This window comes from Theropithecus gelada, chromosome 2 (genome assembly GCF_003255815.1).
Source record: "Theropithecus gelada isolate Dixy chromosome 2, Tgel_1.0, whole genome shotgun sequence".
Lineage (NCBI taxonomy): Eukaryota > Metazoa > Chordata > Mammalia > Primates > Cercopithecidae > Theropithecus > Theropithecus gelada.
In genome coordinates, this window is record NC_037669.1 from 191,016,033 (window position 1) to 191,028,401 (window position 12,369).

Genomic DNA, 12,369 nt, shown 5'->3' on the forward strand with positions numbered 1-12,369 from the left:
AGCTCCTGACCTTGGAAGGAGGGAAGGCCTCATTAACAGAGCCAGAGCGGGCAGAATGTGTGCCTACAGTCACTGCTGAGTGATTTGGTCCTCTCACAGCTACTCAAAGGACTGATGTTTGAATTTTGTCAAACTTGACTTACCAAATCCTCACATCTAAACAGGAGTGGGTTTCGAGCATCTACTATCTGGACCACAATATCACTGAAACACAAACACGAGATAGACCAATCAGTGTGAGGTGAAAGGGATTTTCCTAACCACACATTAATGGCCAGAGTAGCAAACACCTGCAATATATTAAGCACTGGACATCTATTAATTTTTAAGGTATAATTATTCCCGGTTTATACACGAGTGACTTAAGGCTCAGGGCAGTTAAGTAACTTGCCCAAGGCCACCAGCTAATAAGTAACACAGCCAGAATGGGAACCCAGGCAGCCTGGACCAGAGGTGATGCTCTTAATCATAACGTGCTATTGCTCTCATACAGCCTAGGGGGGTTCAGATGATGTTTCATTGCTAAGACATCCACCGTACTTCTATTCCACTCTCCTGGTGAGACAAAAGAGTATCCCAAACACTTCACTCCAAGGTGAAGTCTACTAAATATTCAATCCCTAGTCTGCACTCATGTTAAAGCCTCAAACGAAAACTGGTAAATCAGTTGCTGACAGCTGCCACTATTGAAGCTAGTATCTTATTTCAACCCAGGAATAACAAGGAAGAAAGCATATTTTTGGCAAACAATTATCCACCAATTCCAACAATGTATTTAAATGGCAAAAAGACAAAATAGGAACGTATTAACTTAGGTTGCCCGGCTGAAGCAGGAATGGTAAGTCCAACTTCTATCACATATAAGAAGGTACAGCAATAAGACAACTTACTGCAGCTGGTGCAAGCCCCTCAAATCCCTCACAAATATAGTGGGGACTACAGGTGTCTACACGGCAAGGAGAAAAAAGAATTCCCTTCTCTGGGAGGCTCCTCCCTCCCTTCAGCCTCTGAGCTAGATGTTATAAAGGCCCACCGTGACTGCTGCTGGAAGGAAATAAGCTACAGATGCATGACTACCTCACGGCAGAGTCTCCCCAAAACCCTTATTCTGTTAACCAGCCTTTTCTGAGGCAACTTTGCAAATATGCTAAATTCCAAAGAATGAAGGTTACCATTTAGGACATTCTTTTGACAATTAAAAGTGCATTTTCTTTTAGAATAGTTAAAATGTCAGCATAATCCTGTGACACAAAGGAACTCACAGACTTGCTAATTTTGGACAAATTGTTTTTTAAGTTCTCTAGTTAAGCCGGTTCTAGTATTTCCTTCTTTAAGGTAATAATGCACTTTCAAACTGGATATTTAATAGTAAATGAAAAAATGATTACAAAAAAATGGACAAAGCCTAATCAACTAAAACCACAACGTCTACAAACGTTATGTCTACACACCGAACAAGTAGGAAGAACAATCAGTTTAGAAACACCAGTAAGAAAAGACGCTTCAAGACAGCTGCTTCACGTGCTGAGTGAGGAGCAGAGCAAAGCGCCAGCCCTGTAGCAGGAAGGGTCTACGCAGCACAATGGAAGCGCCTTATCTTACTGGAAGACAGTGTTCCGCCCTCAGTGCCTCTGCAGTTTCCTGCATTTCAATGACATGTTATACATCTAATCTCTTCTGATAACTACTATTAGAAGTAAAGAGGCAGATGGTTTAGCCAGCCTGTTACCAAACAGGAGACATCTGCTGTGGAGAAGACATCAATAAATATTTCCCATTCAAAGATGCAGCGGCAGTCATTTTTAAGTAAATATTTCTATGTAACTCAGATCCACTTTCATATACCTACATTCCTTGAGTTAGAAAACATGTTCTCTTATTTTAAAAAAAGGAGAAAATCACATAACAAAAATAAGACAGCAAATAATACTGTAATCCAAACTGAAGCTAGAAGTTTCAACATGTACAGGCTCACTTGGGAAATTATTAGGGACGGAAACAGTGTAAGAGAGGCTTCCTGTTAAACTGAACACAGATGGTTACCTCTGCTCCCTCTCAAAACCTACAAAAACAAAGGCTGAAACCCATTAGGATAAAGAGAAAGAACAGCAACCAAATGTCAAACCAACAAGAAGCAAACCTGTTTGTGCCCCAGACTTCCAAGAAAGCCCAGGATTAGAAGCATCAGCTCTCTCAAGGCCAAGAATGCGGCCTGCGCCTGTAATCCGTCTGAACAGCGCGCTTGGAGGTTGGCTTCTCTGGTCCGTTCAGTGAGGCAACTGCAACCCACCACACAGCCCCCATTCCCCACCCTAATAGCAGAAGGCGAGCGTTTATTATGGAGAAAATGAACTTGAGAAGTTCCAGGACTGGGACCTCAGGCACAGGGAAAATGGGAAAGAGTTGCCAAAGTGCAAAAAGGGGAATTCAGCGTAAGCCTATGAAGATACTGAACTGTGAAGATGCCCAGCGCCCTTGTATTATACCACCTCCTGCCCCTTCCTGGCAGGAGATCATTCTTCTTTTTAAAAACTGACTGGAACCGGGCACAGTGGCTCACACCTGTAATCCCAGCACTTTGGGAGGCTGAGGCGGGTGGATCACCTGAGGTCAGTTCGAGATCAGCCTGACCAACGTGGAGAAACCCCATCTCTACTAAAAATACAAAATTAGCTGGGCATGGTGGCACATGCCTGTAATCCCAGTTATTCGGGAGGCTGAGGCAGGAGAATCGCTTGAACCCAGGAGGCGGAGGTTGCGGTGAGCCGAGATCGCACCATTGCACTCCAGCCTGGGCAACAAGAGTGAAACTCCATCTCAAAAAAAACAAAACAAAACAAAGCAAAACCACACACACACACAACTGACTGGCTCTGGGGAAAAGACCTATCGATCTTAACATCTTGGAGTATTCCGACAAAATAAAACTGACCCCTGCCCAGGCACCTTACGGTGAAGCTCACCAGTTGGCAAATTCCACTAAACAGGTAGGCCTGTCAACCAGCCTTGTAATGCTTTGTTCTTAAAGACAGATGAACATCACTAGACACCTGAGGAAGGCCTCTTCTGTAAAAGTCAGAAACCAGAAGAAAAAGGAAAGGAGCAAAGAAGAAAGACAGATGACATAGGAAGTAGGACAATATCTGAAAACAAAACAAAAACTGTAATTAAGTGTGAAGATGGAGGCTGCTGCCCTCAAGGTCCGGGCTGCAGTACTTCTGCGCTTGTTACCGTTTCTCTTTGGAAATGAGAAAACGGGCATTCTCAGGAGTACACAGCCTCAACCACCAAGGAGGCATCAAAGAGAAGGCTCCTCTGCTCACAGCAGCTCCCCAGTTCCCCAGGAGAATGGCTGGGGGTCTTCCGAAGCCCCCCTCAAGCCTGAGTAAAAGCAGCCTGCATGGACCCGTCATCTGCAGAAAGCCTTTCCTTTCTTCCGCCTTAGAGATTTGCCTTGCTTCTGTGACCTCCCCACACCCCAGCCCAAGAGCCCTTTCTACACCCCCAGAGGCAGAGGATGGGGGCATTCAAGTGACTTTAATTGTCATCACCCTAATAAGAAATGTAAGTGACTTTTACAAGTTTAGTCCAAGTATTGTTTTCTTTTTTGTTGAGAAGGAGTCTTGCTGTCACCCAGGCTGGAGTGCAGTGGTGCGATCTCGGCTCACTGCAACCTCCACCTCCTGGGTTCAAGCGATTCTCCTGCCTCAGCTTCCCAAGTAGTAACCAAACCTGGTTAATGTTTGTATTTTTAGTAGGGATGGGGTTTCACCATGTTGCTCTGGCTGGTATCAAATTCCTGACCTCAAGTGATCAACCTGCCTCGACCTCCCAAAGTGCTGGGGTTACAGGCGTGAGCCACTAGGCTGGGCCCTGTTTTCTTAATAACAATATGCTAAATGTGATAAGATTCTTTTCTGAGAATCCCAATTAAGGCATTCTGTTTCCTAGTCTTCTTACTAGGTTCACGTTATAGATTTCAAAGAAAATAAAAACCAGCCTGAAGGGTCCTTGTTGAAAAACATCATTTCAAATATAAGGTTCATTTATGGCATCCTTGAAAGTAATTCAGAAACTCTTTGAGGAAAACAAAAACCTCTTAACTACACCAAAGAGGTGAGATTAGAGACAGGTGATTCATCAACTTCCAACAATCAGGAATTCTCCTTAGTGTTACATGAAAAAGAATAAAAATCTCTCATTCTCAATTTGTCAAAATCATTCTCTTCTTTTCAGAGCCCAATTAAAAAACATAAAAACCACCCCGTGATTTCCTCAATACTTATCAACCTCTCCTTCCTCTGCTATGACTCAGCCCACTGCCTTTCTATCCGCCGCAAAGCAGGAACTCTACTGCCCTCTGTATTTTCACATGTATTAAGTTCTCTGAGTACAAGAACTGCATTTCATTCATTTGTGTGCCCCTGGTTCCTGGTGCTTTGCTTAGCATTTAGCTGAACATGGTGACAGTGGGCTGACATGAGCTTTGACATCCGCCTCGCCCCATAACATAGATGCTCTTTGCAGGCAGGAACTTAACTCTTTTTCGTACTCATATTTTCCACATTACCAGTAGAAACTAAATATACATTTGCTAAAATATCTATATAGGTTCTTCAGAATTCATCTTACAGAAAACGTTCATTATTCTCACACACTTATCAACATATTCATCTAATAACAAAAAAACTATACAAAATATATGGTAGTATCATACTGTGTTTTTATAATAATTCTTAGTAACCCTCTGCATAGCTTAATTCTTCATACCCTGAGCCTATAAGCCTATATCAACATCCAAATTGAATGCAACTTCACCACAATGTCTTCATTACACAAAAGAAAATGATGAATTCACCTTCTCTCAATGACTCTCCAGAGCTGGCGCCAAAAGTCCAAATTTCGTTCAAATGGAGTCAGTATCAGCTTTTGTTCCTCTTCTAGCCTAGTTTTTGAATGAGAAGTTTATATCTTTGCCAGATTATAAGACAATTTTTAGCAGTGTAAATGCTCAAATTCATTACACTAAAAATAAGTATGGTGCGCAAATATCCAGAGTCAAATTATTTTATATATTTCCTGCTGAGACACCATAAAAATACTATTTATTTAGACAATACTCCACCAGATTCAAATTTTATCCTGAAGCTATTTATGCCCTGAAAGTTTCCCTGTCACACAAAGTCACTTCTTTCCCACACTCTTTCTGGAAAAATGTGCAGGCGAGCAGCGATCAACTCCAGGGCGCCCAGCGGCCAAAGAGGGGAATGAAAGGAAAAGGCCTGGAGCCGCGCAGAGTAACCGACTCACTGTCTGTGCAAGGACGCGTATGCACCTAGCAATCTTGTTTCTGCACACATCCATTGGCACTTGTTAACAGAATGCTACCATTTCCTTTTTAAAAGAATCAAAACTTCAAAATGCAAACGGTGGTGTAAGCACACCAAATGTCTGAACTCGGGATTTCAAGGGAAGTTGCCATAGAGTCTATGATACTCACCGGACAAGCTGGCGTCTCCATTCTAGAAAGTTATCTTTCTCTGCTTGTTTGAGTTCTTCCGGGGTAGTATTTTTGTTCCAGTGTGGTCTGAAACAATCAGAGAAGGAAAAAAATTTCTCATATAAGTAACCAATATAAGATAGGGAATTTGGATCTAATAATGGTAGCTGAGAAAAAGAAGCAATTTAAAAAACGAATACGCAGCGGCCTTGTATGTTTTGTGGCATTCTAAATTCTTCTTCAGCTCACCTCCTCGGTATACACAAGAACTGTCTGTTTTCTTCATGGAGCTTCTTAATTCTCTGGCTCTCCTCAAAAGACAGTAGTCCAGTTCTAGCCTCAGCAGGCACAAACTTAATATTAAGTTTCTCTGTTCAAATAAAGAAAAGTACTATTACTTAAGAGGCAATGTAGATACAGAGTGTTTGGTCATATTGATAAACTTAGGAAACTAAAAATGAGAGCCTAAGAGAACTTAAGCTTTCTTAATTAGATTCTTCTAGCCTTGGATGAATTATTCTTCTCAAATGAAGTTTTATACCAAATAACTATCCAGAGTTACTACATTCTTTTTGACTGCCGCACAGTATTTCATACTGTGGCTATATCACATTTTCTCTACTACTGAACATTCAGTTTCCAAGTTTTCATTATTAAAATACAGCATCATCTGGGAGCTTGTTAAAAATGTAAATGCGGCAGCTCTAACCCCCACTCACTGAATCAGATGCTCTAGAATCTAGAGGATAGGGCCAGGAATCTGTCTTCAAGAGTTCTCCGGGCAATTCTGCTGCTCCGGGGTAGATGCTGAGAAGTAGAGGTGCTGGCTCATAGGATATGCAACTATAAACTTGCTTTCCGGTTTTTTTTTTTTTTTTTGAGACAGGGTCTCACTCTGTCACCAGGCTGGAGTGAAGTGGTGCAGTCTCGGTTCACTGCAACCTCAAGCAACTCTCCCAACTCAGCCTCCCGAGTAGCTGGGACTACAGGCGCACACCACCACGCCCGGCTAATTTTTGTGTTTTTAGTAGAGACGGGGTTTTGCCATGTTGGCCAGGCTGGTCTCGAACTACTGACCTCAGGTGATACGCCCGTCTCGGCCTCCCAAAGTGCTGGGGTTACAGGCATGAGCCACTGTACCCGGCCTGTAACTGTAAACTTCTAACAGATACTGCCAAAACAAATCTTTCCAACTTCCCTCTCTACTGTCTCACCCCATAACCTAAGAACATACTACCATTAACCCAGATCCTTCTCACACACGCCCTTACACTTCTCTTTCCCTGCCACAGTCAAATATCTCAGAAGAATACAACTTGCTCATTCCTTGACTTCCTCACCTCCCACTTTCTGTTTCTCTAGATTCCAGCTGTGGCTCTATCACTCCACTAAAACTGTTCTCACAGAGATTACTAATTGACTTCAAGAAGAAAATAGCACTGGGACGGTGGCTCACGGATCCCAGCACTTTGGGATCACGAGGTCAGGAGTTTGAGATCAGCCTGGCCTATGTGGTGAAACCCCGTCTCTACTAAAAATACAAAAATTAGCTGGGTATGGTGGCACATGCCTGTAATCCCAGCTACTCAGGAGGCTGAGGCAGGAGAATCGCTCGAACTCGGGAGGCAGAGGTTGCAGTGAGCCGAGACCACGCCAGTGCACTCCAGCTTGGGTGACAAGAGAGAGACTTCATCTCAAAAAAAAGAAAATAGCTTTACTAAGATATGATTCACATACTATACAATCCACCCACTAAAGCATACAATTCAATGATTTTCAGTATATTCACAGAGTTGTGCAGCCATCGCCATGATCCATTTTAGAATACTTTCATCACCCCAAAAGGAAACCTTTACCCATTAGCAGTCACTGTCCATCCCCAGGTACCTGGTGGAAATCATCTACTTTCTGTAGATTTGCCTGCTTAGGACTTTTTGGTGTTTCCATTTTTTGGCGATTATGAATAATGCTGCTATGAATACACACGTACGTGTTTTTGTGTAGACGTGTTTTCATTTCTTTTGGGCACACACCCAGGAGTGGCACTGCTGGATCAGATGGTAATTCTAGGTTTTACCTTTTGAGGAACTGCCAAAATTTTTTATAAAACAGCAGCACCTTGGCCGTGCGCGGTGGCTCAAGCCTGTAATCCCAGCACTTTGGGAGGCCGAGACGGGCGGATCACGAGGTCAGGAGATCGAGACCATCCTGGCTAACACGGTGAAACCCCGTCTCTACTAAAATACAAAAAAAATTAGCCGGGCGAGGTGGCGGGCGCCTGTAGTCCCAGCTACTCGGGAGGCTGAGGCAGGAGAATGGTGTGAACCCGGGAGGCGGGGCTTGCAGTGAGCCGAGATCCGGCCACTGCACTCCAGCCTGGGCAACAGAGCCAGACTCCGTCTCAAAAAAAAAAAAAAAAAAAAAACAGCAGCACCATTTTATACTCCCACAGCAATGTATGAGGTTCTAATTTCTCCACATCCTCCCCAACATTTGTTACAGGCCTCTTTTATTTTAGCTATCCTAGTGGGTGAAGTGGTATTTCATTGTGAAACCCAGCAGTTTATTTTTGTCCCTTCACTCATTTTTGCTTACGCTACCCTCTCCATTAGTCTGGTTTACTCTAGCTCCTTAAGTGTTCTTGTTCCTCTTATCTTCTCCATTCTTCTACTATCTCTATTTCAGTTCTGGCCTGTTTTTCTTGCTAGACTAAAGTGATACGGTCTCCTAACTCATCTTGCTTCCTTAAAATTCATCAGTGATCTTTTAAAAAATGAAATCTCATGTACCTATTAGACATCTGCACTCCCATGTTCCCTGCAGCGCTATTCACAATAGCCAAGATATGGAACCAACCTCAAAGCCCATCAATGTATGAATGAATAAAGAAAACGTGGTATATGTATATATACAATGGAATACTACTTAGCATTACAAAAGAAGGAAATCTTGACGCTTGTGACAATATGAATGAAGCACTACGCTATGCGAAATAACCCAGGCACGCAGAAAGACAAATACTGCACGATCTCACTTACATGTGGAAGAAAGTCGAGCTCACAGAAGCAGAGAGAAGATGGTGGTTAGCAGAGATTAGGAGTGGGGGACATAGGAGGATACTGGTCTAACAGTGAAGTTTTACTGAGGCTGGATGAATAAGTTCTGGAGATCGAATGTACAGCCTGGTGCCCATAGTTGATGATAATGTATTTACTAGTTAATAATACAAAATTTGCTAAGAGAGTATATATCTTGTTTTCACCACACACACACACACAAAAACCAATGTGAGGTGATGGATATGTTAATTACTTGATTTTAGTAATCATTTCACTACATATGTATACATATATAATAGAAAACCAAACATCACACTATATACTGTAACTATATACAATTTTTAGTTGCCAATTATATAGCTCATTAAAGCTGGAACCCACACATCCCCCCAAAAAACACTGAAAAATGAAATATGAAATCATGTTGCACACTTGTTTAAAGCTTCCCTTAAACCTTTGTTCTCTCCAGAATCTGGCCCATATCCACCTGCTCAGCACCTGTGCTCATCACATCCCGCCCCCTGCACTAGCAAAGTCAAACTTCTAGCTGTTTTCTGAACAAAGTCGGCTGCTGCTTCACATCTTGGCTTGAGTCCTCTGCCTGTCTGTGTAAAAGGTCTTATGTGTCCTTCTAATGTCTATTCATTGTTCAAGACTCAGGCTGGGCGCGGTGGCTCACGCCTGTAATCCCAGCACTTTGGGAGGCTGAGGTGGGCGGATCACGAGGTCAGGAGATCAAGACCATTCTGGCCAACATGGTGAAACTCCGTCTCTACGAAAAATACAAAAATTAGCCAGGCGTGGCGGCGTCTGCCTGTAGTCCCAGCTACTCGGAGGGGGGGGCTGAGCAGGTGAATTGCTTGAACTCAGGAGGCGGAGCTGCAGTGAGCTGAGATTGCGCCATTGCACTTCAGCCTGGGCAACTGAGCGAGACTCTGTCTCAGAAACAAAAACAAAAAACAAAACCTCAGCCCTCATGGAAATGTGACAGTGTCACATGCACTCAGCAATAAACAACTTACCCGCTACAAACTCTGTTCCTGCAAGTTCTGCAGTAGCAAGGAAGTCATCAAGGGAGCTCTCTTCAGTCACTGACTGAAGATTAAGACGACCCCAATCATAGCCATCATTGAGTTCACTTGTGTGCAACTATGAACAAACACAAGGTGATAAATACAGCTGCTCTCTTCTGCTCTTGGCATCCAATAAGCTCTAAACTTCCTTGCAACTAGTCTATGGTCTTGAGGATGGTTGTAGTCCCTTTAGAATCAATACTACTCATAGTTAACGTTTAAAGGAGCACGCTCTTACCTCATAATAGGCAGTTCCCTTTCACCATTTCATTAATTTTCAAAAACTTTTGAGGTGAATTTTACTGTATTTTCACTTCACTGATGATGAAACTAAGGCTTCAACAGATAAAATAACTTGCCTATAGTCGAAAGCTAAATGGCAGAGGTGGAACTTGAACCCAGATTGACTCTGCTAGTCAAAATTAGTTAAAACTTTACCTGATATAGCCCCACAATAATACATTTTACATAGTGACCCAAAGCTGTATGTACATATAATGATACAAGCATTCAAGTACCATTCCGTACAGTAAAATGGAAACAAAAGAATACTGAAGCCACACCCTATTACATGTAACACATTTTGATATTTCTCTATCTTGCTGGGGAAAAAGTAAAAACAAAAAAGCTAGTTGCAAACCACTAAATTGATTTCCAGACACAATCCAGAGTTTGATAACCATCACCCTAAGCTATATACTTAGTATAGGTACAAATAAAAAAAAGTGCCAGGCGTGGTGGCTTGTGTCTGTAACCCCAGTTCCTCAAGAGGCTAAGGCAGGAGGATTGCTTGAGGCCAGGAGTTTGAGATCAGCCTGAGCAACGTAGCAAGACCTTGTCTCTCCAAAAAACAAACCAACCACCGGGCCTGATGCTGTGCACCTGTAATGCCAGTTAGTCAGAGATTAAGGTGGGGGATCATCTGTGCCCAGAAGGTGGAGACTGTAGTGAGCTGGTGAGTTATGATCACACCAATGGCACTCTAGCCTGGGTGACAGAGCATGACCCTGTCTCTGAAAATGAATGACTGAATGATGAAAAAATAAATATTAAAGGCCAAAGGTTTAAGTGGTCATAGAATCAGCAATGGAATTAGGATCCAATTCTTTACCATTCATGTTCAATCTTCCCACTATTTCCTAAAAGGCTTCATTAGTAACAAGTTTCTTCAAAACTAATAAAAATTACCAGAAATCTAATCTCCAGAGTAACTCTAACCGACGAATACTGATAAGCACTCTATGCTGTTTACTCTGTAGACTATATGGATGAAAGTCAGCTGGTATGACAGTGGCACACGGTTAGTTAGCTCCAGGGGCACCCTTAACTTTAGCACACGATCTTAGAACTCAAATGTTCTCATTCATTCCTGGGGGAATGAATGGTGAAAATAACGACTAGAATGATTAACACAAGTCAAATCACTTCATTCATTTTTTAAAAGATCCTTCTATAGCCTAGTAAAATATTAGGTCCTGTCACACCTGAAAAATGAATGATTTATCTTTGAGCTAAACCACTAGGGGGGGCTTCGCCAGGGTGAAGCAAGGATCTGAATTATTCTGTATTTCTGGCAGTAACCAACCGCTCTGGAGGATCCATTCTTTGAACAAATCAATACAAAAATACGTTGTGTCTCTTTCCTGCTCTGGAAGTTCCAAGCACTTCAGTGGCTTCTTGGGCAAAACCCAAACGTACTCAATACCTGGCACTGAAGACTCTTCACATTCTCACTCCACGCCTCATCAACACACTAACCCTTCTTTCAAGCTTCTTCTACCTTTGCGTTCTGGGCCTTGCCAGGAGCAGGACCTGCTACTTGGCTTGGCAGAAACTCTAAGTCGTCCTTCAAAACCAGGCTGAGGCGTCCCTCCCACAAAACTTACCTGACTTTTGACCCCGAATTTTGCAGCACTCAGGCTAGACAGAAAAGATAAGAAAGATGACATGGTCTGTCTTACCCAGGAGTCAGTGTGACGATGGCTTCGGCTCCGCTGAGTCTGATGGCGCATAAGGGCCCGTCCCAACGACCCACCGGCCGGGGCTCTCCTCCGGCCCATGGCAACACGACCACTGGGCGAAGCTTCCCCGCTCCGCGCGTGCAGTTTCCGGGATTCACAGTTCGATCCCCGGAAGTGACGATAAGCGAGCCCAAGTAGTTCAGGCTCAAACTTGAGAGGGGAAAGCAGAATGACTTGTCCTAAAGTGCTCTTTTTACGTCTCGAGCTTGCCAGCATTATAGAATGTAAGTGAAAAAATGGTTCTGGGAACTTATCTATAGATTTCCTGGCGAACGTCTCGAGTTTCGATAAATGACTGAGTTAAAAGAATGGTTCATTCTTGATTTGTGCGTCGGTCTTTAGCGTCCGGCGAGAAACTAGCGTACCTCGAAAACAGGGCGGTTCCTATGCGCGGCACTAGCTCCGCCTCCCGCCGCTTCGTCAGAAGGACGCGGAGACTCCGAGGAGGAATGTTTCGGAGGCGCTGGAACGGGGGAGGTTCCCCGCGCTGGTTGTCAGCCGGCGTCCCAAGGTGTGGTGTCTCCGAGGTCCAGCACGGCGGCTTTTTGTTTACCTAGCCGTCCCCAGCTGCGACGTGGGGAGAAAAGTCTTCGCCTGGATGTGAATTTGGAATGAGAGGCTGAATAGTATTTCCGGAGCTTGGCAAGGTTGTAAGGAAAGTTAACAGGAACTGACTTACGCTTTATTTCAAATTAAAAAATGTTTTAACGGTTCTA

At 43.4% G+C, this 12,369-nt stretch overlaps 1 protein-coding gene across 2 annotated transcripts in view; it reads right to left on the minus strand.

Annotated features, from left to right (window-relative positions):
* Positions 1 to 12,007, minus strand: part of LSG1 (large 60S subunit nuclear export GTPase 1) — a 29,947-nt gene extending 17,940 nt beyond the window's left edge. For both annotated transcript variants that reach the window (XM_025377030.1, XM_025377029.1), the window contains exons 1-6: positions 11,594 to 12,007; positions 9,582 to 9,708; positions 5,750 to 5,870; positions 5,501 to 5,587; positions 4,859 to 4,945; positions 144 to 204 (exon numbers count right to left, since the gene is read on the minus strand). In XM_025377030.1, the coding sequence (XP_025232815.1) occupies positions 144 to 204; positions 4,859 to 4,945; positions 5,501 to 5,587; positions 5,750 to 5,870; positions 9,582 to 9,708; positions 11,594 to 11,869 (759 nt within the window). In that variant the 5' untranslated portion in view covers positions 11,870 to 12,007. The remainder of the gene's footprint in view (positions 1 to 143; positions 205 to 4,858; positions 4,946 to 5,500; positions 5,588 to 5,749; positions 5,871 to 9,581; positions 9,709 to 11,593) is intronic.
* Positions 12,008 to 12,369: the final 362 nt, after the last annotated feature.